Source organism: Equus asinus, chromosome 13 (assembly GCF_041296235.1).
Source record: "Equus asinus isolate D_3611 breed Donkey chromosome 13, EquAss-T2T_v2, whole genome shotgun sequence".
NCBI classification, from domain to species: Eukaryota; Metazoa; Chordata; class Mammalia; order Perissodactyla; family Equidae; genus Equus; species Equus asinus.
In genome coordinates, this window is record NC_091802.1 from 43,842,286 (window position 1) to 43,870,012 (window position 27,727).

At 52.5% G+C, this 27,727-nt stretch overlaps 1 protein-coding gene across 1 annotated transcript in view; it reads right to left on the bottom strand.

Moving 5' to 3' along the window:
• Positions 1–655: 655 nt before the first annotated feature.
• Positions 656–27,727, bottom strand: part of MAP3K14 (mitogen-activated protein kinase kinase kinase 14) — a 40,927-nt gene continuing 13,855 nt past the window's right edge. The window contains exons 2-16 of the mRNA XM_014849410.3: positions 19,929–20,203; positions 18,686–18,755; positions 16,889–17,099; positions 16,167–16,784; positions 15,079–15,216; positions 9,589–9,718; positions 9,230–9,361; positions 8,672–8,776; positions 6,964–7,127; positions 6,335–6,485; positions 4,461–4,835; positions 4,168–4,274; positions 3,587–3,731; positions 2,663–2,763; positions 656–2,309 (exon numbers count right to left, since the gene is read on the bottom strand). Of these exons, the coding sequence (XP_014704896.2) occupies positions 2,145–2,309; positions 2,663–2,763; positions 3,587–3,731; positions 4,168–4,274; positions 4,461–4,835; positions 6,335–6,485; positions 6,964–7,127; positions 8,672–8,776; positions 9,230–9,361; positions 9,589–9,718; positions 15,079–15,216; positions 16,167–16,784; positions 16,889–17,099; positions 18,686–18,755; positions 19,929–20,184 (2,868 nt within the window). The 5' untranslated portion in view covers positions 20,185–20,203 and the 3' untranslated portion in view covers positions 656–2,144. The remainder of the gene's footprint in view (positions 2,310–2,662; positions 2,764–3,586; positions 3,732–4,167; positions 4,275–4,460; positions 4,836–6,334; positions 6,486–6,963; positions 7,128–8,671; positions 8,777–9,229; positions 9,362–9,588; positions 9,719–15,078; positions 15,217–16,166; positions 16,785–16,888; positions 17,100–18,685; positions 18,756–19,928; positions 20,204–27,727) is intronic.

A 27,727-nucleotide genomic window follows, 5' to 3' on the forward strand; every position in this document is an offset into this window, starting at 1 on the left:
CGCCTGCTCTGGGCACACTGGCACAAGGCTGCCCCTCCCATGTGCCCAGGATCCCTCCAAGAACCCACTGAACCTGCCATCTTTACCCCAAGGTGTGCACGTGTCCTCACACACACTTGTGTAAGCTTCAGGGGGTGTAGAGCCAGATTAGACAAGGCACCCTGTGTACTGGCAGCATCCATCCCCAGATAGGCCCCTACCCCATGACCAAGAAACCCCCTCCCCAAGTCAGCCATGGTCATGGGCGGGCACTCAAGAGGCAGCTGACAGGGCTAGGAGTCCAGGCCACAGGGACGGGAGTAGGGGGGCAGGCTTTGTTCTGGGCATGTGGTATGCTCCCACCTAGCCATGCCAGGTCAGTGCCCAGGCCTTGGCATCCTCCTCCTCCTCCCCTCAGCTTGGTGGTATTTGACCAGGGACTTCCCTGCTGCCACCGGGTGGGGCATCTTGCCTAACTGGTCTGAATGGATAGCCCAGAGGTGGGACTGGAAGTACTCTCTGGGAAGAGTGGTAGAAAAAGCAGCCCCATTCAAAGGCTGAAAACAGTCTGTGCCCCAAACAAGGGGCAGACTTGACAAGATCCCACCAAGAAGGCAAAGGGAGGCAGCTGTTAGCAGCTGAGATTCAGCAGCAGGCAGGCAAGAGTGCAGACAGCCACGGCCTAAAAACATGTCACCAAACTTTATTGTTGCAAAGGGTTCTCTACAGCCTGAACTCTGTAACACCAAGGCTGCTTGTAATACAAAGTTCCTCCATCCTGGGGCTGGGGTCTCTCCTTGGGGAGCACTGTGGCTCCATGTGAACAGCTGGACAGACGTGGCGATGAGCTTCTCCCAAGGAGGAATCTCAAGGGACACTCCCCGACCCCCAGGAGCTGAGGCTACCAGGCCCCTCCCTCCCCAATGATTCACAGTTGATTAATGCTACATGAGTCCTGATCAGCTCCCTCCAAAGAGGAGGCTGGGCAGGGGCAATGGGGATGGGGGGTACTCATCTAAAAGAAATCTGGAGATTTGGGGGTCACACGTGTGGAGACAGGTTGAGACAAGTCCCTTCACCCCATCTCCTGACCTGCTTGTGCTCATGCAGAGGCGCGGACCTGCCCTCCTGGAGGGCAGCCATGAAAGTGCTTTGAGGTCATCAGAGTGCAAAGTGCAGCTGGCAGAGCCCCCAAGACCAGGGGCAGGGCAGGCAGGATCAGTGTGCGGTGATGCCCGAGCTGGCTCTCGGGAAGCTGGTGTGCAAGATGTTGAAGCCGTGGCCTGGGAAGAGTTGTGCCAATGTCTATCACGCCCACCCTCAGACAGTTCCTGTGGGTGGGTCTTGTGTCACCCTTCACTTTTACAGATGAGGGGACTGAGTGCCAGCCAGTCAGCAGCCGTGCTGGGCCTGCGGGTGGGGCTTGGGGCCTGCTGCTCTGGGGAAGAGTGGTGGCCAACAGCAAAGGGGCACGTGCTTGGGCACTGAGAACCATTTCACTTAACACCTTCTTTGGTCCTTGACCGAGGCTGAGTTCAGCTCAGGACCTGTGTCGCAACACCCGGAAAAGTATGCTATATGCTCCTAGGGAGACATCCCAGTGTCAGGAATCCCGCCCGCCCTGACTTTGTCTGAAGAGTTCCTAGATCTAAAACGGGGTGTGATGGCCAGACAAGGGGGTCAGAGGGTTCCCATTAGGCCAAGGGTGGGCACACCTGCCACCCCGCTCCTGTACTAGACCGGGTGCGGGTCCTTAGACAGTCGACACCCTCACAGATGCCCGGAGGCCAAGGAGCTCTTCCACCTCTCCCAACGTGGGCCGGGAGCTGCTCTCCCCTGACCGCCAGCAAGCAGTCACCGATCCCAACGGGTCAGGCCAGCTTGTTTGGCCCAGGGCAGAGAAGAGCCCCTCTGCTCCCTCCTGCCTTCCTCTTCCTCCTGTGGGCACCGAGTGTTCTCCTGGCGGGGTCTGGCAGGACTCAGGTAGGACATCCTAGGAGGTGTTTTGCTAGCTCCTACTTTGCTGCTGCCAGCCCCGATCCCACCGCTGCGCCAGGAGGCGGCAGGTCCCTGGGAGCAGACTGAGCACGCATCTCAGGGGCAGCACTGAGCACCGAGAAGGAAGGCTGCTTCCGGCAGAATGGAGCCAGGAGCAGAAGGGTGGGTTAGGGCCTGTTCTCCAGCTGGCCATGCTTGACCCTCCAGCTCCAGGCGAAGCTGCCATCAGGGGCCAAGGTGCACTGCAGGTCGATGCCCGAGTCTGGCACCTCCATGTCATAGCGTACAGGCTGCCCGTCCTTGGTCACCAAGCTGAAGGCTGCAGCTGGGATCTGGGGGCAGAGCAAACCAGGGGGCCTGAGACAGTGGCATGGGGCTCCGAAGTGTAAGGTGATGGTCTCCTTCTGCGCTGGGAGACACCTCCCTTCAGCCAAGTAGGCCGCCCTGAGGGCCTTATCTGCCTTCCATTCTGGACAACCTGGAGAATCTCACCCGGCCCAAGTGTGGGTCCTGGGGACCCCTCAATCACCACTGCCAATCTTGCCCTGAGACCCTGGGGGACTTGCAAGGCCAACTACTCCCTAGGGAGCCAATTCTACGTATTAAAAAGCCTTCCTCCTGTAGGGCTGGGCCAGGCACGCTGGATTTTGGGACTCCGCCCCTAAGCGCGTGCCTGCCCCCTTACCTGGCTGCTGATGCCAGTTGCGATGTCTCCCACCTTGACCCGGTGGAACTCCCGGATGTGCAGGTGTTCACCATTGAGAGACTGTATTTGGACTTTCACACCTGGAAGGCAGGCAAGGTGAGTATCAGGAGAGCGCTGCTGGCTCGCCAAGGTGCCCTTTGTGCAGGAAGCAGGTGGGCGGCGGGGAGGCTACAGGCATGGCATCAGGCTGAGGGGCCCTAACAGTGTACACCTCTCAGCTCCTCCTGCCGTTTCCTGTCAGCACCTGGAGCTTTGCCCGCACAGTGCAGAGCTGTGGCCGATGCCACCCGCACACAAAGCAGGAGAAATCAGAAACAAAGATGGTCACATTAGACTGTGGGCAACTTAGATGGTAACAGGCTCCAAGCTGGCGTGGCCTCTGGCCAGACCATGGCGGCTTGCTGCCATGAGTCACACTACCCTGGGGAGGGCTGGGGACCTGTGAGCTGATGAAGCCCTGGTCTGCCAAAATCACAAGATAACCTGTGCAGCCGAGCTTGAAAACTAAGTTCTAAGATGTCTGTCTCTCTCAAATTCTGACTTCAAATCCCAGAGGAGGATCCCAGCAAACCTGTGGCTGAATTCTCGATTAAAATGCTCGTGGGGTCCTGTTCTTCCTTCTCCCTTCAGAAGACATTCATCGCTCAGTTTCTCGACTCCAGGCCGGGAGAGACTGCTCTCCACGCCAAGCTGGGGAGGTTCTGGGACTCCATCTGTAGCCCAAGAGGGGCAACGTTCCTTCACTGCCCCACCAGGAAAGGCTCCTGGGTGATCAGGGCCTTTGATCTAAACCAATTTACTAGGCCACTGTGCCAGGGAAGGGAGACAGAAACCTCTCAGACTCCTAGTCCCAAGCAGATCCGGTGCTGTGGGGGCTGCTGAGCAGGTGATGCTGGACTGTACCATTGAAATAGCTCGGCGTGTCCGTGGGCCGTCCCCGGGCCAGCACCATGTTCCAGCTGGAGCTGCGAGCTTCTGCCTGGCTGCTCCACGAGTGCACACCAGAACTCAGGGTGTCCCGCGAGCTCTGAGAGGCCTTTGATGGGTTCTGAAACAACAAGGGTGGGCACAGACTCAGGCCCCCGGGCTCAGGGAACCATCCTGGCCTTGGTCTGCTTTGGAGCAAAGAGGCCCTGGGCCCTCCCCCGGGGCAAGGAACAGCTCACGTCCTAGACAGAGCAGGGCTCTGCTGGGAACTTGTGAGGCTAAGCAGGGGGCTGCGCTCGTGAGGGGCCCCTGTGAGAGTATCTCCATGGAGACCAACGCCTAAGCCTTCTTCCCCACTACCCCTAGGAGCGAAACCATGCCCTGATTCCCGGCGTGTTGAAGATGGACTGTCTTACTCTGAGAAACCAGGACCCCTGCCCTGGTGAGGACGCCTCTCCATCACCCTCTCTCTACCCACTACTTGCCCACAGCCTGTTCACCAGAGAACACAAAGCCACTTGCTCTGTGCCCTGGCTCCTGGTCCACAGCCGACTCACCTTCTCACTGTCATCTGACAGGGAGAGGCTGTCAACGCTGAGGCACGAGAGGATTTGCTCCTGTTCCTCCAGAGAAAACGGCTGAGACAGGCTGTTCAGAAATAATTCTGCAGAGGAAAGCAGAACCCAGCTGTGAGAGACTGGGAGGGTCCGGCTGTGCTGTCAGGGCTCTTCCTGCACAGGCTGCGGGAGCTGACCTCTGGGGAAGGGGCTAGAAGAGAGGCCACGCTGGCTGGAAAGAGGACAAAGCACCGGCTTGGTGGGCCCGAGGCTGCAGCTGTGGCTGCCCGTACCTATTTCCAGCTGCTGCAGTTCCTGCTCGGGCAAGGTTGCCTTCCGCTCTGAGGGGCTGGGGCTTTTGGCGGGAGCCGGGTCCAGGGAGGACAGAGGCAAGGGCTCCCATGTCCCCGACTCCTCCTTGCCCCAGTTCAGGCCTGGAGACTTGTTCCGCTCTGGAGGCTTTGGGGGTAGAGGAGGTTGGAGCTTGGGGGCCCCGCCTGTCGTGTCCTCAGCTGGCTGGGGCCCCGGAGCCCCTGGCGAGAGCTCCCTGGGCTGGGCACTCAGGGTCTGGCGAGAGTGGGCCGGGCTTGGCGGCGAGTGGGCGTGGTGTGGCGGTGGATGTCTTGGCTCTTTATACTCTCCCCTCCAAGGACTCCTCAGACCGCCCACTACAAAACAGAGAGCACAGTGGTCAGATGGAAATGAGTCAGCACAGACTCCAGGCCAGGCCAGGCGGCCTTTCCTGGGCAAGGGAGGGCTGGAAGCAAGCAGTGAGGGAGGACTCTTGCCCCACTAAGGGACTTGGTTCAGGAGGGCAGCTTGCAGTCTCTGGAGGAGGCCTCTTCCATAAGATGGCCTCCTATAACAGGAAAAGATTCTGTCTTTTATTCCACTTTCCTTCCAGGTAACAATTGCAAATTTAAAAATTACAGAATATGGGGCCAGCCCAGTGGCATAATGGTTAAGCTCATGCACTCTGCTTTGGCAGCCTGGGGTTCGCAGCTTCGGATCCTGGGTATGGATTTACACACCACTCATCAAGCCATTCTGTGGTGGTATCCCACATATAAAAAATAGAGGATCGGCACAGATGTTAGTTCAGAACAGTCTTCCTCACCAAAAAAAAAAAAAGAAGAAAAGAAAGAAAAAAATTACAGAATTTGCTCCAGAGAAGGACTTTGTTGATGTTAATATTAAAGAGAAGATTCAAAAACAGCTGCTCTGGGTTGACACCAACTCTGAGTTCCCAAGTAAACTGGCGTCTCTGACCCTCCATCTCTCCTACTCACCCCTCCTCACAGTCAGCTCCTCCTGAGGGCACCATTTCTCTGGAGTAGGGGGCATTCAGCCCCAGGGCCATGATAACTACCATCTATGTCTGGGCAGCTCTGCAAGGCCTCTCTCATTTATTCCTTTTTCGTTCCCAACCACTGCCTTTCCGCGGCCCACCCCCCAGGTGGCTATCGTGTCACTTTGGTTTGATCACGTTCTTGCAAACTGTGTGTTGTTTTTACTTATTGATTTTTAGTTTATAAAAGGCATTGTGTTCTAGGCCTCGCTCTGTTGGGCCTCTTTTCACCCAGCACTATGGTTTTAAGGCTCAGCGATGCTGCTCTGTGAACATCAAGTAGCTTTCACTGCTGCATGGTGCTCCACGGGCATCCCCGCTGTGGCCTCTCCTCTCTCCCAGGGAGGGACACCCGATGGAAGCCAACTCCCTGCCCACAAATGGCGCTGCAGTGCGTGTCCCCTGAGAGAGCTACTGAGAATTCGTTTGGCGGAACACCCTGGAGTGGAGCGCTGGGTCCCAGGTCTGCATGTGCTTCTGCCCTGTACCCCCCCACCACTCGGCACTACCAACTTTCCGATTTTTCCCCCTCAAAGGGCTGAGAAGTGATACGTGGCTCTCTTGCACATTCTCAGATGACTGATGAGTTCCAGCCCCCTTTATGTGTGGCAACCCCATCTTTGAGCATTGCCTCTGCACCAAGGCACAGTACTCAGCACTTTACTCACATCACCTCCGTCTGCCCAACAAGCCTGAAGTTGGTGTCATCCCCAGGCTCTAGATGGGAAACTGAGGTTCTGAGCGGTCGAGTAGCTCGCTCTTGACTGCCACACTGCCCTGCGGCCTCTCCCTGCCCCACAGCCAGCGCAGGGCTCTTACCGTGCTGCAGCGCCAGGCTGACCTTCCCCCCCAGCTCCACCACGGATGCTCGGTGGACAGGCTCTTTCCTCAGCCCCTCCTGGATGGCCTGGGCTGTAAGAGGGGCGCACGAGGGTGGGATCTCCCGCACAGGCGGAGGCTCGCTGGCAATCTGGGCGTCAAAAGACAACACGTGAGGCCTGCCTCCCACCTCACTTCCCAGCACCCACCTTCTGTGCTTGCTCCTCCCCACTCCCCCTACCCTGCTGTGTTGGGTTCTCTCACAAGGACTGGAGTGGCCTGGCTAGAGTTGGGGCTTGGACTTCTCCCAGAAACGGGGCCAGGTAGGACAGGCCAGAGCTAGGCAGCAAGGGGCCCATGACCTCCAGGCCCAGGCTGTCAGGAGGCAGGCAGAGGTGGCCCAGGGTAAGCACGGAGGATCCCTCACCTGGGATCTCCCTTTGGAACCCCAGCTTTGGGTGGCAAGTATTTTAGTCAGGATCCCACATTTAGGATGAGGCCTCTCCCTGGCTCCCTGCTCACATCTGCCAATGAGGAACAGCCAAAATGGGAGGCAACCTCAAGTGTGCAGCCCAGGCCCGTGGCCCTGCTGGCTTTCCCTCTTGGCCGTCCCAAGTGCTGTCACTGACCTTGAGGCAGAGCGGCCCTCGGAAGTACTGCGTCCAAGGGTGGCAGCCGTTGAGCATGTGCAGCATCATGCAACAGCTGCTCCAGACGTCGACCTTGGCATCGCAGGGCTTGCCCATCACCACCTCTGGAGCCATGTGCGTCTCTGTGCCGGGGATGTAGTCCCCTGGGAGGGCGAGGTGAGCCAGAAAAGTCAGCTGTGAACTCTGATGGGCAAGAGCCTCGGCAACGACCACCCCAGTCAACTCCTGAGACTCCTTGAATTGGTCTCTACTTTAAAGTGTCCAAATCAAACTTGCTGGGGACGAGCTAAGTCGGGGGCTCTGCTGGGGACTGGTACAAAGAGTATAGCATCCAAAATAGGGGGTCTGCCCTGTGGAACAACCCTTCAAGTGCTTTTTAAAAATGGGGAGGGATCCAGACATTGACAATTAGGTTGTAGAAGACTAATTAATGGTATGATCTTCCCGAAATTTTAGTAAGTGAAAAACACAATATTAGAAAACTTATTTGTGGGGCTGGCCCCGTGGCCGAGTGGTTAAGTTCACATGCTCCGCTGCAGGCAGCCCAGTGTTTCATTGATTCGAATCCTGGGCACGGACATGGCACTGCTCATCAAACCACGCTGAGGCAGCGTCCCACATGCCACAACTAGAAAGACCCACAACGAAGAATATACAGCTATATACCGGGGGACTTTGGGGAGAAAAAGGAAAAAAATTTTAAAAAATTAAAAAAAAAAAACCCAAAAAACATTTGCACAGAAGACTGGAAGGATCCACACTAGATGTTAACAGTATTGTTTTCTGGTGATTTGTAATTTTTATCTTTGTTTAGCTCTACTATTGTCTACAAAAGATATTAGAAAATAAATTATTTTTGTATAAGAAAAAAACACTAAAGTTATTTTAAAGTAGAAGTCAGGTGTCCATGTTGCATTTACACCATTCGAACTATCAACACAGGCTTCTAGTGACAAAGAATCACTTCTAAAAGACTGTTTTCCCTTTGGTCAAAATGAAATCCTTTTATGCTTAATACTGTAAGTGAAAAAAGCAGGGCACAAAATTGTGTTACAATGGCCTTAACTATGTATAGAAAAAAAAAAAGACCTGGAAGGAATTATCTAAAATATTTATGATTATCTCTCTGGGCAAGAGGAATGGTAAGAATTCTTTTTTTCCTCTTTTTCTATACCGCTTAACTCTATAATTGCCAAATATTTTAAAATGGATGTGGATTGTTTTAATAATCAGAAAAACCTAAGAATAGACACTTCTCCAGTTAGAGCCCAGGCCCCTCAGTCAGCCTTCCTGCTGTGCTTCCAGAGACTGTGCTCCCCCAGGCATAGGAGGGCTGAGGTCCCAGGCTGGGAGCACAGCTCCCCAGTAAGGCTGAACCCCAGGGGTGGAGCCATGGGGGCTCTGAGGGAGAAAACCTGGGACTTAGGGCGAAGCATGCAGCCTCTCCATTCCCTTCTCTGTAATGGGAACGCCAGGAATGAGCACCTGGCATGCATTCTTGGATTTAAGCCTAACGACAAAGCCTTATGATCACCGAGGGTGGTTGTGGGGCTGAAATAGAATGGTGCATAAAGTGCTCCCGTCTCAGCTTGCCATTATGGAAAGTACAGGAGAAGGCACACAGCTAATGCTTAGAAAAGGCTACTGGCTATTATCATCCTGGGAAGGGGCAGTGAGGGGGTTTTACCTGCGAGCAAGGACTTCCCCAGGCCATCGGGTTGAAGGCACACAGCATGGCCAAAGTCGCAGAGGGCAGCACGGCTCCCGTCGCTGGACAGGAGCACGTTGTCAGCTGCCAGGCCATCCCAGGGAAGAAGAAGGAACAGGTGAGTCACGTAGGCCCCAGCCCAATCTGAACCTCCAGTGAGGCAATTTTCTGGCTGACCCTACGTGGCAGCTGCTGCTTCTGATTAGTTTCATTAGTCATGGAGGAAGGGTGGAGGGTATCAGCTCAGGCTAGAGGCAGGCAGCAGGCAGGATCTCTGAGGGTGAGGGGACAGGAGCAGAGTTTACTCCTGGGGACGCTGCTCCCACCCCTGCAGCGGTCACCAGTGTGTGGAAGCTCCATCTGCAGTTCTCTGTGGGCACCACCCACTGGAAACTACAGTGTCAGGCTGAGGGCTTAGAGAACACACTTGCCCTTCCCCTGGTACAGCCCTGTCGGCCTGAACCAGGCAGGCCCAGAAGATCTGGAGGAAATTAGGCAGGATGGGGTGAGAAAGGACTGTGGGGGCCTGAGCCTTACCTTTGACATCTCCGTGCAGAATCCTTCGGGTATGGAGGTATTCCAGCCCTTCCAGAGCTTGCCCCAGGTAGTAAAGGGCCCGGTCCTCTGGCAGACAGCCCTTCTGCTTTATGAGCTGGCCCAGGGAGCCACCTAGGAGACAAATGGCCAGTCTTTACCTGGGGCTTTTGCAGCCTCCAAGCCAGCCATGAGCAGGGGCCTTGAAGGGCTGGTGGTAGAAAGCAGACCTTTCCTGCCAATGTCAGAGGGTCAAGAGGTTAAAAATGCATTGACTGGGGACCAAGGCCAACCTGGCCAAGACTTGGGGAAACCTCTGGCTCTGAATTTTGAGAGAGAAAGAGTGGTGGCTCGCTCCTTACCTTCCAGCAGTTCCATGAAGATGTTGACCCACGGACCTTCCTTCACAGCTCCATACAAAGGGACGATTCTGGGTGAGGTCAATCCCGCACATGCCATCAACTCCTCTGCCCGAAACACTTCGACTCGCACCTGGAAGGGCCCAGGGGTGGCTGCAAGTCAGGGTGAGGGCTCAGGGCTGGCTCCCTGGCATCCTGTCAGGACCCTTGGTGCTCCCTGCACAGAAACTGAGGTTCCCAGTGATGATTCCGAGGCCTGGCAAGGCCCTCAGACACTAGACTGTGTCCCTCGAGCCCTCGGGGTCATCAGTACTTGATGAAAGTTCTGCAGTGCTGACGTGTGCAAAAACACTTCTAGTCACACAGAAATGACAGTCCTTATCCAGGGTCCTGGCATGCTGCCCATCCTCAGATCTGCCAAACACAGAACATTTTTTCCCCAGCCCAAATCTCTGGGCAATTTCTAGGACATGGACCTTTTATTTATCAACATCCTCGTCTACTTTTCAGATGCTGTGTTTCTGACTCTTCTGTAGCCAGAGCTGATGTTGCCGAGACTCTGGCTCTGTCAGTGCCTCTGGATCCTGAGCACCCTTCTCAACTCATCGTTATCTGTCTTCTCTCCCGAGGACTAAGATGTCTGTGTAGACGTGGCAGTGATTGTTTATTCTGTTTGCAGCTGTTTCCCCAGCATCTGGGCACAGGAGTGGCTTCTGGGGAGGGGTTTGGCCAAGGCCTCTCCCACCGTGGACTGGCAGCCCTGGGACCACTCACTCCTTTCTGCAGGGAGCAGCATGGCACGGCGGGAAGAAACAAGGCTTGGATACATACATCCTGGGCTGAGACCCTGGCTTGACCACTTCCAAAGGTAGGTCAGTTCCCCTAAGCTGTGTTTCCATATGCGAACAGTGGGGATGGTGGCTTCTGCGCCTGGCTACAGTGAGGATTTGGAGGGATGGTAACCAGCGCCTGACCTGGCAACCAGTGGGTGCTCAGGAAATGCTGGCTCCCCACCTTCTCCCTCCAGCTCAAATAAGAGCCCCTTATTCAGTGCTTAGACTTGCTAATAGAGACAGCCTTCTTTCTGGCTGTTGCTGGTTCTCGTGTTAGCCTTGAGAGGTACCACCAGGGGGCGCCAGTGGTGACAAAACCAGCCTGGGAGAAATCAGTCAGGATCTGCAAGAGTTTCCCTTGGAGACTGCTGACCTGGCAAATGGGCGCTCTGACGATGTGGGGCTTTTGGACTTTTGCCTATCAGTGGAAAATGTCTTTCTTCTGGTTACTTAAAGAATATTTGGTTTGGTTAATCAACTTGTGTGAACTTTGACTCTTTGTCAGTGTTTCCAGCTCTGAACTTGAGTTGGAACTAATTCACTAACAGGACTTGTATTAGCAAATGTCTTCAACCCTACTGATCCCAAACTGTGAGCTGAAGCACCTCAGGGCACCACAGAGAATTCAGGATATGTTACATTTGAGGGAAACAGCGAGGATCAGGACATCTGTGGGACACCGCGTAAACTGCCTGCTCGAGACAGCTGAGTTTCAACGTTAGATCGTGTTGTATTCCTTTTGATGATCTATATGAAGCTAGGTTTTTGGAGGCTGCTGGGACAAGAAGTACTTTGGGGGGGAAATGTGGAGCAGGAAATGAAGGTCACGGTGTTCAATGTCATTTCAAAGTTTGAGAAGTTGTGCAATGCCCAACAAGGCACACATCTCATTAGTAATTATGGTTGTTTAAGAATAAAAGAAACATTTTTCTTTCAACTTATGTGCATTGTCATTCAAATGGATATTAAGTTGTTAGAATAAAGACTTATTATTTCACCTAACTATTTAATAAACAGAACTGTTAGGTACTTGTTTTGACCTGGGGTGCCATGAAAAAAATTACTGAGACATTAGGGCGTGAACTAAGAAGTTTGAGAACCTCTGCTGTAACTTTTAAGAAATCCGTAAGTCCTCTAGTGTCCCAGCAATGCGAAAACCATTCCCACTCACCAGACCAAAGCGGGTCGGAGGGGACACTTCAAAACACAAGACGCTTTAGAAGTCTGCGCCAGCCCCAGGGGGAACCAGGCGAAAGCTCCCTTGGGACTTCAGGGAGCAAGCACACGGGCCTTCTAGTCCACGCCAGCTGCCCGTCTGGCTCACCTCCCCTCTCTGAACTTCAGTCTTCCATGTCATCCATAAAGTGAGGGGCTGACGATGATGAGATGTTAACGAGGACTAATATTTAATGCCCACTTAACACGTGCCAGGCACTGCTCTAAGCACTTGATAAGCATTCTTTATTTACATCTTACAATAGCCTATCTGGTAGTCTCATTATCCCCATTTTACAGAGAAGTGACTTGCCCAAGGTCACTGGGTATAAAGTATCTGAGCTGGGATTTTGGTTGGGGAAGCCGAACTCCAGAGCTGCCAGCTTCCCTGCCTCACTGAAGACCTCTCCTGGCGTATTAGCTTTTACATCCTGTGCGTTTTTACGTTCATTCAGGAGTGAGCACACCCAGGTGGAAGCGTGGTCAGCAATCACCTAAATGCCAAATCCACAAGCCACTTCCCTCCACTTAATTGCCCGCACGCTTGACACTGGGGGACCACTTTTTCCTTCTTGAAACTCTCCCCTCTTGTTTTCTTTAGTACTCATATCCGTTTTATTTAATCAGTAAAAAAAGAGGATGACAGCAATTCTGTAAGTTCTTTTAATGATCCCAGGAACATAACATAGGTGACACTGACGACCACAGTACTGGGCACACAGTGAGCCACTAAAAGAGTTTCCCCCCTATTTTCCTTATCACCATCGAGATATTCTCCCCTCGGTTCTCATTCCACCTCTTGTAAACACCTGTCCAGGCTGACCTCACCTGTGCCCCCAGCTGACGGCTGCTTCTACCACCTTCATGCCGTGTAAACGTGTTCACCCCGTCACAAACCGAGCTCCTTCAGGTCAGGTGTGTGCATGCCATAGCTCTGTCTCCAGCCCCTGGCAGCACAGCATTTGGCACAGAGCAGGTGCTCAGTGGCTTGACTTGCCCAAGGCCACATTATCCCAGATCAGTGGCAGAGTCAACAGGAGGCTGCCAGAACTCCATGCTCGAGCCAGATGTTCTCAAATGAATGGTTATAACCCTTTTTGGGGCACAGACCCCTTTGAAAATCTGATAAATGACATGGACCCTTCCCCATCAAGGTGTGTGCGCCCATCCATGTAACACACATACACACTTCAGAATCAAGTTCCAGGAGCTCGTGGATCCTACGAATTCATCCACTGACTAGGATAAGAACTTACACACTGGCTGGGAGAAAGCACTAGAGAGACATACGTGTACTGAGAAGAAAATCTCCCTGACGTACCAGCACATGAGAAACATGGTGCAGAACAACCTCTGGAGCAGATCTGCTTTTCATAAAAGAAACAACTATAGTTTACATATGCAGAACCAGTCTAGAAAGATTCATGTCAAAGGGCCGGTACCTCTGAGAAGGGGACTGGGAAACAGGGAGACTTTTGCTTGTTTTAGTCTCATTAAATTTTTTTATAATGAGCCTATATTTATTTGTAATTTAAAGGAAGATCAAACAAAACCTGACAAAATAAAAACCCTACATTAAACCCTGGACCCATGGATGTTCTAGAAGAAGGACCAAGGGAGTGCTGGCATCACCACGTGATGCTTCTTGTCCCAGATCCTTTCCAGAGAGCATGGGATGATGCACAGACTTGCTCTGACCCTACATGCAGCCTGACCTTGGGTCCCTGCCCCTAACACCCCAATCCGCACCCCCTTAGCAGAGGATTGTTTCTCAGATCTTCCAGCTGAAAATCCTGAAGGACACCACTGCCCGCCCTACCCCCACCCCTCCGGAGAAAGGAGGGGCTGTCTGCCCAACCAGGGCAGCTGTGCTGGCTGCCAACAGCCCTCCCCCACGAGACTGGGGATGGGAGGAGGCAGTTCTGACAGGCAGCTCTGGCGCAGGGCAGTCCGTGTGCTGTCCTGGGAGCCTTCCGACAGACTGCTTTGGGAGGTGAGAAATGGGGTGTCTGTCCTCTTCTACTATATTAGGGTTGTTTACCTTGTTGCCTGGGACTCTAAGAACCTCAACAAGGGAACAGCTGAGAAGCCCAGTGACTAAGCTCCCCAGCACTGGGCGTTCATCTCCAGGACACTTCACACTCTCTCACCCTCCTCCCACCCGCCTCTCAGGAGGGACAGCTGAGCCTTCTCTGGTGGCCTGGGGAGGGGACTGCAGCTGAGGAGGTCAGGCACGTGGCCTTGGCATCCCAGTGGAAGATGATGCCCGACGCTGGCAAGAACTCAGCACGTGTTTTGGTCTGTGGGGGGTGGGAGGGCGGAGCTTGCTTATTTGAACAGTATGTCTGAAGTTTGGGGTAATACCTACGGGTAGTCCCCTCTCTCATCCCACCACCCTGAGGCCCAAACTCTGAGGCTCCAACACCTCGGCCCACGTACAAGCCAGGGAAGCCAGGTTTATTCACATCACAATTTGTATCCTCACCCCTTAAAGCCACAGACACTCAGGACAGCAGTGGTGTCCACCCTACATGGGACTGCAGCATGCTAAGCCTGCCTGGTCTGGCTATTCAGTCTCTTTCCTTTTGGGGATCAGTGTGTCCTTGACATAAGCTGCCTGAAAACAAGCTCTATCTTTGAGCTGGCTTATTTCACCCTACCCATGGGCCAAGGAAATGGCCCACAGAAATGTTTCTGATTTCTGGCTTCTGAGGTCCTAGGTGCTAGCTCGGAGGCTGAATTGTGCCAGGGACAAGGTGGCTTCCAGTCAAGGGGAGCTGAGAGTCAGGAGTAAGAGAAAAGAGAGCTGAAGGGGAGCAGGGCTGACACTCTTGAGATCTGTGGATCTGCTGCTGCTGGGCCTGGACAGTGTGATTTGACAGGAGGCCTCCGTTCCGGGCCCAGTTCTGTGGCTTTGGGTAAGGCACACTACCCTCTCTGGTCTCCAGTTCTTCCAGGCCCTGGCTGACAGGAGGCAGAGCCTGAACTCAAACCAGATCGTCTGTCTCTCCAGGCCAAGGCCTTCTCCAGAAGGCAGCGGTTAGGTGGGGGCTGTTGCTCTTGTGCCTACCTTCCGGTCTGGGTGTGGGCAGTCCCATTACGTGGTTTACGGATTTTAGTTGAACATGAATTTCATGAGGACCCAGCCATCTTCCAGGTTTTGACTTGCCCCTAAGGGCCCTGGCATCAGGAGTGGCCCAGGCTGCGTGCACACTTTGATTCCCCCTCTCACGTACGCACATACCAAGTGCAGCTCCCAGGCTGGGACATGTGACTGAGACTGCTCCCTTCCAGTTCCAGCTGACCCAGAGGGCCTAGCGATAGCCAGGCTCTGTTAACAAGTCAGACCCGTGGCAGTCCTGTGACTATCCTTGAAAGAAAGCAGAGGGAATACAACAGGCCACCGGCCTGGCTTCCCTCTTTAGCCTCTGGACCCCTGGCATACCTTTTTGACAGCACATTGGAAGCCGGTCTGCTTGTCCTCCATCCTGTGTACCTCTCCGAAGGAGCCTCTGCCCAGGCAGGGCTGGCGCGTGGCCCAGTGGACCTCTTCTCGGTACTCATAATCCACCGGCTTGAGTTTCTGGGGTTGGCAGAGAGAGAGACCAGTTTCAGTGGCCAGGGCAGTGGAGGGACGAAGGGTTACAGTGAGGAAGGCTCTCCAGGTGGTGGTCCTTGCCAGGCTGCTGGGGCTGAGCCCTCACAACAAAAGATACCACCGGCTCTGAGGCAGGGCTCTGGAGGGGCAGGACCAGAGAGGGGGTTTTTGGAATAAGACGAAGGCAAAGAAGGGCCTCACGGGCTGCCGGAGGCAAGCCAATCGTTGTGATGAAGAAACCACCTCCCTGGACTTGTGGTTGCGGGACAGACGCGGAACTGTCAACAACCTTGACAATGAAAAATACTAACTCAGCAGCTATCAGGTAGAAAGAAGGGAAGGACAGTGGAGAGAGGCAGGGGACAAGAGATACTGTCAAGATGGAGGGAATAAACCCAGAAATGTAAGTCTGGGGAAATCACTGAAAGTCACAAAGTTATCCAGGAAGAGAACTAGAGGAAAGGGCAGGAGGGGCAGGCAGTGAAGACGGGCGAAAGCCTCATCTTCCATATTGGGTCAGGCGGTAACACCTGCAGTTGATATCTGCTCATTCCTTTCTTTCTCAGTATATGGATCATTCATAAAGTACACACACAGACACGCACAATTCAGCAATAATGAGGTAGCCAACCAGAAAAACGAAAAACAGAAATAGCAAAAAAGACTGAAAAGTGAGCCTGGAGGTGGAGTGGGAGACCACTGCTTTTCATCAGGGATGAGCAATTTTCTACTATTCGATTTGTTGTCACACACACGAGGGACTTGGAGAAAGAGAAAACCATCCCCTCCAAGGGTGGGAACTGGAGAGTGGGCCTGGCGGGTGAGTGAGGCCTCTTCTCCCACAGCAGGTTCCACCCTGACGCCTAGCTGCTGCTCTCGGCCCCGGACTTGGTGGTGGTGGTGGTACATGTACGTGTGTTTGAGGGACTACTTACCTCAGTAAGCAGGACCCCCTCACTGTCCTCAGTTTCGGGGCTGTGCTCCTGGGGCTTGGAGCCCCCTGTCGACCAGGTCTTGGCCAGGCTGGTGAGGCTGTGGGCTTGGCCCGAGCTCACGCTGCCTTGGAGAGCGTGCACCAGGTACTCCTCCACCGAACACTTCTCACGTATGCCACGAGATGGACAGCTGGGCTCCAGGTGTGGGCCAGGCAGGGGCTTCTGACTGTCTACACAGGCCAGTTTGCCCAGGTGTGGGCCAGGCAGGGGCTTCTGACTGTCTACACAGGCCAGTTTGCCCAAGAAGAAGGACTCTAGGGGGTGAGGTTTCCAGGGCTGCAGAGGGTGGAAAGGGAACGGATGGGGCAGTCTGCTGTAGGGGAAGGGGTGAGCGAGCTGGGGCAGGGGGCCCACATCCTGGGGGTGGTGGAGCTTCCACACGTGGTTTAGACATTGCAAGGGGCTGATGAGTTTGTGGAGTTCTGATCGAGGCAGTGCTGGCCGGAGGCCCTCCCCGAGTTTCTTAAAACAGAGTTGGCCAAGGCCTGGCTCCTTCAGAGGCTTGGTGAACTGGGGGGCGTTTCTAATATACGGGGTGCCTAGCAGAGACTCATCCTCCTGTGGGGAAAACACAGGTGTTAGGACAGAGGGCCAGGTCCCCGAAACCTGGGCACTGGGGTGTGGCGGGGGGTTGGGGACCGGGCTGTGGTGGCGGGCCTCACCTGCACGGGGACTGTGCAGCTCTCCTGCTCCGGGGTTCTAGGGAGGGGTTTGGCCAAGGCGGCTCCTGCCTGAGCCAGTGGCTTCGAGCTCTTCTTCTTGCGTTTTTTTCGGGCTTTGCTGCGACGCTTCCCCTTCCAACACACACGTGCCATTTTGCCCTCAGTTGCATGGGCCACATTGTTGGGGATTTGATCAAGACTCTCGGACTGGCTGTCAAAAAGGGGACAGAGACACATTTTGGGTGTGAGGAGACAGGAAGATATAATGGCTCAGGGAACTGCCATTAGAGTCATACAGACCTGAGGTCAAATCCCAGCTTAGTTAGTACTTGTGTGAACGTGAGAGAGTTCCTAAACCCCAAGGGTCCTCAGTTTTCTCATTTATAAAATGAGTGTAGTATTTTCTGCCATGCAGGTGGAGATGAGGTTTAAACGAAACAGCTCATTTGAAAAGCCTGCCTCAGTGCCTGCCCCAAGGCAAGCTTCCAATAAACAATAGTTATTACCACCGCGATGGGGTGCACACTGCTCTTCTGGAGGGGCTGACACACGGCTCTCTCACTGCTGCCCAAGGTGGGCTGCCCTGGAGAGGCCCCAGATGGGAGCATGCGACTTGGAGGGCCATGCTCCATGGTACGCATTCTCAGCCCTCACTGACAAGCTTGTTTCTGTTGCCTCTGGAAGGAAGGACAGTCGAGGCTCGTCCCCTCAACCCCCACTGGTCCCTGCAGATACCTGGCTGCCATAGGAACGTGAGGAGCCACATAGACACAGACACTCTGCCTGGGCTGGTGCGAGGGGATCAGGGGAGTTGCCTTTCTCTGACAGCCTAGAGGCTCACCACCACCACCAGGATCTAAGTTGGCGCTTACCCCTGCCAGGCACTGAGGCCCTGGCAACAGAAGAGCTTTGGAAGGGGCCGCTGCCAAACAGCTTTGGAGCAGACCGTGGGCCTCAGCCACCCTCCTGTGGCCTCATCTTCTGTCCCCCAAAAAGGAGGCAGACTCATTCCAGTCCTGGGGGCAGCTAGAGGCCTACAGACTTCTCCCAGGCAGCTGAACGAAGTGAGTCCACCACAGACCCCTACCCTGGGCCAAAAGGCATCAGGGCCAGCGGCAGGCATTTGACCAAACCACTGAGCATTTCTTGGCAAAGTGCAGCAGCCGTCCCCACGACCCTTTTATCACTAGCAGTCGCCAAATTCCAATGAAGAAAAAATCCGCCTGGTGGTGGAGGAGGGAATTGTTTCCAGGTTCAACCTGCAGTTGCCAAAAATCATCTTTGGGGATGGGGAGCCTGGGAACAGACTGAACCTCACATCGGCTTCTTTTCTACAGGGCCACCGAGCTGCAAGTCTGTCTGTCCTCGCCTGTTTCCAAACCCTCATCCCTTCTTGGGTGCGTCTCACAGGAGAAAAGACTCAGCAGGTTTCTCCCTTGTTAGAGCAGCCCAGGGGCTGGCATTCACGGTCACGCACCAGCGGGAAAGTGACTCCTGTTCCCAGCACCCTCCCTACTGATGGGAACCAAGGGGGAGCAGTAAGGACTCTGAGGAGAATAAAAATAAAACGTCAAGCTGATATGACCCAGAGGCAGTCATCCACAGGCCGTGAAAAGCTTTTGAAAAGCTTATTTGGCTGAGAGAGCAGCTCAGCCAGGAAAGTCTGGGCAGCTTCCAAGAGCTGAACCACAGGTGCTGAAGGAGGAGCCAGGGGTCACTTGGGAGCGGCCTGGGCAAGCAGCTCGAGGGGAGGACGCTGGTTCAGCTCCCGTGGCCCACTCACGCTCGCCTCCTTACCTGTACTGTTTCGACCCAGCGATGAAAATCCGTTCTGAAAAGGTGGGGCTGAACTCTTGGCTATTCTCGCCTTTTAAGTAAGGGAAAAGGGGTTGGACAAGCAGAAAGGAGGAGAGAAAGAACAGGAGTTCAGCACTGAGGAGAGAGATATTTGACAGGTGCCCTCTCGGTCACTCCTCCTCCTCCTGCCCAGACCACCTTGGTGGGCACGCCCCTCCCTGCCCACGCCAGCTCCCCTCACTGACCCTCCCCCACCCTCCCAGCATGCCCATAATATGGCATCCTAATGGTGCTGTGAAGCTCAGGGGAGATGATCTATATAAAACTCTCAGCACAGTGGCTGGAACATAGTAACCGCTCACTAAATATAAACTATCATATTTACAGACGTATGGAAATGTGCCTGTGTATGTGTGTATTATGACCATTATTATGTCACTCACTCCACTTTAGTTTTTATTCTCTCATCTTTCCTCAAAATCCAGCCAGAAGGAAGTAGGAGACAAGGGGAAGGATGTGTGTATGTAAGAAAATGCTATCATGAGCTGTCAGTCTTGCCAGGCTCTACCCCAAGAAACCTGCTGGGTTGGAGGACAGGGGTGCGGGAGAGACTCCTGGTCCTATCCAGCCCTCTTGGGAGTTTCTCAGGCTCTGATGGCAGCCACCATTCTGAGTCATTTTGAGGAATCGTGAGTGGAAGCAGAAAGGACTGGACCAGGCCTTGCCCTGCGGCCCCTCGACTGACCCAAGAGCAGGTGTTCATTCTTAAGGGCGGGGCCACCTCAAGGTGGAAGTGGTGAAGGGCCTACAGGCCCCAGAGGGGCTTTCCAGGAGACCTGGCCTTTCCTGTCTAGGGCCTCTCCAGAGATGCTCAGGCTGCCCAAAGTAACGGCAGAAGGCTAAGGGCCTGCTTGACGGTCCTGCCAAGAGCCTGAGGACCTGTGAAGCCCAAGCACTCCTGCCCCCCGCTCTGGCCATGATGAACAAAAGCCTCTGTCTGCCCCTCTCCCTTCTTGTGTTCCACCCTCCAGCACTGTTCTAGCTCCCACTTCACACTCAGTCTTGGCTTAACCCCCAGTTGTGTCTCGTGAGAATCTCATGGAGTGGTTACCCTGATCCCCCTCTTCCATAGGGCGACCCAGAGCTTCACCTGTGTCCAGCCACCCTTGTACAAGGACTGCACCCACCTGCAGGCCCACCCATCTGCCCTCTCTGTCAACAGCCCCCAACTGAGGACCCTTACATTCAGCCTGGGCAATGATGGAGATGGCGGCCAGGCCTCCCTCGGAGCCTTCCTTGGCTGTGCCTTTGGTAATCACATCATTCAGGATGTCCCACTTCCCGCAGAACACGGGGCTCTTCTCCACGGCCTCCAGCTTGTTGGCAGAGCTGTGCTTCTTCCCCGTCGCCTGTGTCTTCTCCTTGGCTTTGGCGAGCTCCTTCTGCTGCCCAACCGCCGAGCCAGGGGCGCCTGGGCAGGCCATCTCCATCACTGCCATCTCCCAGGCTCAGCTCACCCTGAGAGAGAGAGACCGAACAGAGCAGGTCACTCCCAGACCCCGAGGGGCCCGGATCAGGCTTAGGTTGGAGGAGAAAAGCGGGGGGCAAAGGACCTCTGCCTCTTTATGCCGCACGTATTTATCCTCCAAACATCCCAAACGGCAAAGGAGTCAGCCTCTCGACATCAACCTTGTTCCGTGGGGTATGAGCCCCCAGTCCTACCAGCACACTACCACAAACCCCTGCACCTCGCCCAACACGGAGGACTCCAGCCCTCCTCCTCCAAGATAGCCACAGCACAAACATCTGGGTTGCTTCTTTCTTGCCTTTATAAATAATGGCTGAATCTTTTTCTGTTTGTCTTATGGTGAACTTTGCGTCCCCAGAACAGGGTGGTGGATCCCATACTCCAAAACCATCAGTCACCTCACTGACTCCACACAAGCCTTGCCTTCTTAGTGGATATGTCTACACCGTCCACATGGCTTTTCTCTAAGTGGGGAGAATCAAGTTTTTGTTAGCAGGAGGTAGATATATGTGTGCATATGTGTACATACAGAGTTGTGTGCGTGTGTATATATATTACATATATATGAAATTTTATAAAGGCTGAAAATCAGCATGCCAATGGCAGTGCCAGCACTTGGCTCCTTTCCCAAGATGTATCTGTTTGTGGCTCTCCAGAAGGAAGTGACATGCTTCCTTCTATAATGTCCAAACTCATTCGCTGAAAACCTCTCCTAAGTATTGTTTTCCTTTCAGGCAACATTAGTAGTGGAATTTACATTAGGGCCCCAAACACCAACCCGTACCTCTAGAAATTTGAGGACACAGCACAGGAATTCACCTCTCTGGGTTCCATCTCTACCAGCCTGTGCGTTACCAGGAAGCCACAGGAGAGAGGGAGCCCAGTGTTGAGACAATCTGTGCAAACAGCGTGTAGACTAGAACTGTCACGAAAGAGAACAGCACCGATCTGAGATTGTTACCATCTGGAAACCTATTTGAAGACTGAGACTGTGAACTCCCAAAGCAAAGGCCCTTCTGGTCATGCCTTGCTTTAGACAAAGCCTGAGAAGGCACCAAATTCAGACAGGTTTTTAATAAGTGCTCTCTGCTGGCAGGCTGCTCTCAAAGCTGTCACTGACAGATACAGTCTCCCCTGCTGTACCGCCAGGCATCTGGGGTCACACTTCCATTTTTTCTTGGGGCAGAAAAGCAGACCATGTGAGGCCAAACCTCCAACACCTCTGGCCTTTTGGCCTATCAGGTTGGAAGCCTAAATGAGACAGTGGGAAGCTGGGAAACAGTAGGCTGACACGACCTTCCTACTGAATCTGCCTCACAACAGCTACAAAAGGCTGAGTCAGCTCTGCTGTGGGTGGGGTGAGGGTAGGATGGGTTTAGGGGTCACTATTAATTTGAAACTTACACCTCTGCTTCAAGGGCTTGCTAGCTGTGAACTCAGAGAGGCTCTAGCTTTCAGCATGGATGCCTGGGTTTGGTCTTGAAGGCCGGACACTGAGGAGGCTGAATGGGTGGCCTCATTGTTACTTGATGATCTTAAGAAACCTTAGGGGTATTCTAACTTCAATTAGGGGAAAGCCCTCCAAGACAGGCTGTTTTTTTGTAACCAGGCTTTTATCCCACCCCATTCCTGAACCTCTTCCACCTCCAACAAGGAATTGATTTAGGGCCCACAGGAGCGCCTACCCATCTCAGACGCTTTATCAGGGGAAATGAGATCTTAAAAACAAACCAAAAACCTCCAAACCTAAGAGTATTGGAGGTACGCTTACAGGGACCGCCATGTTACTTTAACCTCCCATTTTCTCTTCCAGAAACTAAGGCCTAATTTGGCGGAGACTTCCCCAAGGTCACTCAGCCTGCGGGAGGCAGTGCAGGGCCAGGCTCCAGGCTGTGCTGCACGCTCCCCAAGTCTCCTGGGCTGCGGGCAAATGCAAGGGGGGAAACTCATGGTCTTCCCTGGTCAGAAGGCTCCTGAGGGCAGAGGTGGTGCCCTGGGTGTACAGCACAGTGGGGCACAGACAAGACAATCAGTCTTGGCTGAATGAGTGAATCAAAGGATGGCCTGCAGAGACAGGATGATCCTGAGCACCAAGGATGAAGAGAGTCCCATCTGATGAGTGAGAGAAATGAGGCTGGAGATGAGTGGTTGTTCCGAGGCCACCCAGCTGCTTGAGATCTAGCTGCACTCGGACTCGTACAGCCTGTCTCTGCCTGACACGGCTCCTCCTAAGCTAGAGTTCCTCCAGAGAGGCTGTGAAACCCTCTCACCCCCAGGACCCATCCTTTCACCTGGGCAGTTAGATAGGCCACTTGCCAGGGGCCCTGACCCGCCCTCCAGGAGCATGCCAGGCTCCTGTCCCCAGAGAGAAGCTGAGGCTGAGGCAGCTGAGCTCGGGCCTCCTCTGCAGTTCCCTGATGACTCATCCAACAGCCTGGCAGGCAGGGAGAGGAACAAGGAGGCCGTTGAGAAGCTAACCCAGCAGCTGGCAGCTGAACCTGTAAAGGGCACGGGAAAACAGGCTGACCCTCACCTCCCAGGGGCACGAAATCATGGCCCTGGCGCTGTACAGCCTCTCCTGTGGCTGGCTTTCCTGGGCCACATGACCATGACTCAGACCCTCACCGACAGCCTCCAAGTTCAAGAGGCTATTCTTGGGACACTCTGGCCTGACAGCAGCTCTCCTACACATTCATACATGCTTGCTCCCTCCCTCCTTCCCAACTTCTATATGGGTTCTAGTCCACAAAAAACAGGGTTCTGCCTTAAGCCTGGGACTGCTGGCCAGGTGGCCATTCCAGCCCTGGGCTTGGCCCCTGGCTCATCACCCCAGCCCACCGCCCTGCAGCTTGTGGGGACTAAGGACTGTGGGAGCCAGCTGTGCCTCTGCCTTTGAAGACAAGTCAAAATCCTGATCCATTACTCAGTCTGGACACTCTCCCCAGCTCCACTCAGGCCTCAAGTGCATTCTGCCCTCTGCTCCCTGTGTCAGAGCTGAGGACATGAGCACTGGCAGTAGCTAAACCCACCCAACTCACCCACAAATCCAAGAAAATAAAAGGGGAAAGGACAGGGGTGGAATCTGTTCAGTATTCTTTTAGGGCCTGATCCATGCACACTGCCTGGTCTCTCTTCTGTGGTGCCTGGATGACCCCCTGGAGAAGTCTGGGGGTAGGAATGCCTGGGATAGTACCAGACAATCCTTGGGTATATCTGTATGACATGCCTGCTGCGGGCAAGGCTCCTGGGCCCTGAGACTCAAACTCAGCTCCCTCACCAGTTAGTAAAGATCTTCTGTCCAAGTTGAAGAGTTCTTAAGGTGGATTCAAGGATGACTTCAGGAGGGGCTGTGAACCCCAGAAACTAAATGCAGCTTGTATTTTCCCAGAGACAGGGTTCAGAGCTTTCATCACATTCTCCAAGGGTCTGACATTCCCCAGAAGGCTGCTCTAGTCTCCCCAGAAGATCAAGGCCAGGGCTAAATGCCTGACTCTGGCTCCACTCCTCCACTCCAAGGGACAGCTTGCTAATGCAGCGCTCTCCTACCCGACTGCAAGTTAGAATAACCAGATGCGTTCTTATAATGCACTTACCCGAGACCGACTGAATCAGTCCCTGGGCGTTAGGCCCAGAATCTGTACTTTTGACAAGTTCTCTGGATGATTCTGATGCTGAGGGGCCAGGGACTGCCACTTGACCCCTTCTCTATACTGTAAGGCTGCACTATGCGATATGGCAGCCACTAGCCACATGTGGCTATTTACATTTAAATCAACTAAAATTAAATAAAATTAAAAATTAGATCTCAGTTACACTAGCTACTATACTGGACAGTGCACATAGAGAATGTTTCCATCACTGCAGAAAGCTCCATTGGGTAGTTCCTGTCTAAGGCTACGACAGCGGCAAAATTTCTGTTCCTAGGATTCTGGGACAGGAATGGGGTTTAGGCTAAAGGAATTTTCAATTAACTGGAAGGTACAAAAATAATGTTTTAAACTTTGGTTGTCAGTGATGATAACCTTTCTAAAATGTATCATATTTCAGTTCCCTGTTTTAGTAAGTACAGAAAAAACATGAGACTAGGAAGCAGAGATATGGGTTCTAGCATTGGCAACTTTTTTTAAAAGCAGCAGGACCATTTTTATCAAATGAAATCATACTTCCACCCCCAATATGCAAAAGAGCTAGAAGCATGCAACTGATACGTAACTCACATTAGAAACAGCTGCTCTGCTAAAGAAGGTGGGCAAAGGCCGAACGTACTCAGCTTCCCTTCATCCACCAAGGACCTCTGCGGAATCCTAGGTCTCTGAGGAAAAGAGCTTGAAAACCAGTGGCCTAGGAAATCTTTTGAGGTTCCTTCTAGTTCCCAAAATGCCACGGATTTGTCAGGATGATTTGAGGGCTGGATGACTCCAATTTAGAACGATAATTGCCAGTATTTACTAAGTACCTACCATTATTAGTCTCATTTTCAGATGTGAAGACTGAGGCTTAGGGAAGCTCAGTAGCCTGCCACAGCCACACAGGTACAAGTTGCAGAGGTGGGGTTGAACCCACGCTGCTGCCTCCCCAGCCTGCACAGTAAACCTTGAACAGGCCACTGAGTTTCTTAGCTTCTTCGGAGCTGTTCTGAGGACTGAATGAGGTACAGGACATGAAACGCCAATCAGTTTGCCTGGCCAATAGAAGACGTGAACTGAAAGTTCATTCTCTTGCCTTCAGCAGGCTCATACACGCCATCACTGACACAACGGGGCTTCTCTGTTTCAGCACCTTAAAGTCCAGGTGTTGAGCCTTACCTAAGGCATTGAAATTAAGGCACTTTGAACCTCGGTTCTCAGTATACAAAGGAAATAAAAATCTCCGTCTTACAGGGTCATCTTGAAAATGTCCACTGAGGGGCCAGGGCAGACCAGGGCAAATCTCCCTCATGACTATTAGATCTGGAAGTAAAAACTCGTCCCTCTCTGAATGCCCAGAGGGGACAAATAGCAGAAGCAGAATGACTCAACTTCCTTAATAAGATATTAGTTCAAAACCAATCTCACTCTGATGCTTCCTCTTTTAAGCCTTCAGCTTGCCCGGCTATGAGGCCACACTGGACCAGCCTCTGCCTATCAAAAAAGAGAGGCTGTGCAGTAAGGGGAACCAAGGGCAAGCGCCAGGCGGAGCGAGCTGGCCTGGCAAAACAGCCAACTGGCCAGACAGACCCAGAGATCCTCATGCACGCTCAGCTCTGGCTCCCCTTTCTGCCCTGCCTGCCCTCCCCGATCTCCCCTGCCCCCAACCTCTGTTCCAGCCACTTGCCTGAGCAGGGCAGCAATAGGTGAGCTCCCGATTCTTTTCCTTTGCTCATCCAGTTCCTCCCATAGAGAATGCTCCTTCCTTTGTTAATACCTGTCTAGATCTTGTGCATCTTTTAGAGCCTATCTCCTCAATGAAGCCTTTTACGGTAGGCTCCTGCATTCATTTGATAAGTGTTCAGTGAGTGTCTCCTAAGAGCCAGGGCCTGTAATAACCACTACATTCATTAAATGTTTGCTTTGTGCTGGGCATGCGCTAGGCGCTTTATCTACACTATTGATGAACCTCACAGCAACCCTGCAAGGGTGGGAACATTCTTTCTACTTTGTGGATGAAGAAACTAAGGCTCCAGGGGGTAAGTTACCTGCAGAAACAAAGGAGGCTCAATTTATACAAGAAGAGCATCTAACATAGGATTAGGGCTAAAGCCAGGACACTCCTGGCGCCCAAGGATCCTCAGGTCCTTTCTAGAATAAAAGTTTGTTGGCAGAGGTACCTGGAACATCCAGGAACTGAGGAGTATTACTACCCGTGTGGATATTACTACTCCTATTTTACCCACAGGATCTACCCACCGTTGGTAATAATTTCTTAGCCTGTGTAGGCTGGAAGCACAAGAACTAACTGTGAGGGGGGTCTCATTAGTAAGAGCTGACTCAGCAATAAATTGGTCAGACTTTTGGCTGAGTTATGCTAGGACACGTTCCTGGGGTGTTCTGATTTTTACCTTGATTAGCTTTAACAGGTCATTTCATTTTCTTAAAACAATTTTTAAAAACCCACACACACAAGTTCTAGGAAAGATAAGCATTACCTTCGCCGAAAGAATCACTGAAGGATGTGCTTTGGCAAGCAGAAAAGTAAATCAGAGAAGAAATGGGGTGTAAAAAACAATGCTAGGCACATGAATCTCTACAATATGTTGGTCAATTTAATTAACAATTGAACGTAAAAAAGTTAGTTTCAACCACCTTAAAACATTAAGTTCTAGACAAAATAAATAAGGGAGAAGGCTGGGGTTGGTGGTTCAATGGGTAAAAAGTGATAAGAGCTTTGCCTTTTTTGTGAAATTTACATATGAAAGCCGTTTCTACCTCATTAGAAAAAATTATAGTTAAGTATGTATGTAATTTTAAGTATGTTAAAATTTAAGAGTAACTATCTATAAAAACAGAAATACAATTCAGAGTTTCCAAACCAGAAGGGTAGAGAAAGAAAAATAGAAAACTTGACCACACTAACAAAAAGCAAGGAAAGAAGGAAAAAAGAAGCAAAGAAAAAGGATAATAAATATAAAATGAAAACACAAGGTGGAGAAATAAGTTGAAGTATTAATATATCGTTATTATTATATACATGAATTATACCACAATACACATGAATAAATTAAGCCCACCTATTAAAAGACAGACAATCAGACAGGATTTTAAAAGACCCAGCTAGACACTGACTAAAAGAGACAAAACAAAATTACACAGAAAGATTAAAAATAAAGGATGGAGGGGTCAACCCAGTGGCACAGCGGTTAGGTTTGGACGTTCCGCTTCAGCGGCCCAGGGTTTGCTGGTTTGGATCCCGGGTGCGGACTTATGCACTGCTTGTCAAGCCATGCAGTGGCAGGCGTCCCACGTATAAAGTAGAGGAAGATGGGCACGGATGTTAGCTCAGGACCAGTCTTCCTCAGCAAAAGGAGGAGGATTGGCAGCAGACGTTAGCTCAGGGCTAATCTTCCTCAAAAAATAAATAAATAAATAAAGGATGGAAAGAGGCATGCCAGGCCAATACTAACCAAAAACATGTAATATTAGTATCAGACAAAATACTTAAGACAAACAGATATAATAATCACTTATATGCACCCAATAAAGAGCCTAAAAATCCAAAGGCTGGCGGCAGGTTGAGGCTTTAAGGATGAGTAAGGTCCCCGCTCTGGGGCATCCTATCAAACTGCAGAGAACTGCAGGCTCATATAACATGGCATTCTTTGAACATGTGTGGAGCCTGCTGGGCGCTGGGCCCTGTGCTGAGCACTGGGTGTACACTGGGGAAGACGACGGAGTCCCTTGAGAAGCTTACAGCCTACTGGGGGAAAGAGACAAGTAGTCAGAAATTACAATACAGTAATGCAACGACAGACATAGACACACAGCAGATGCAACAGGTACACAAGAGGGACACCTAGCCTAGCCCGGTGGGTGTCAGAA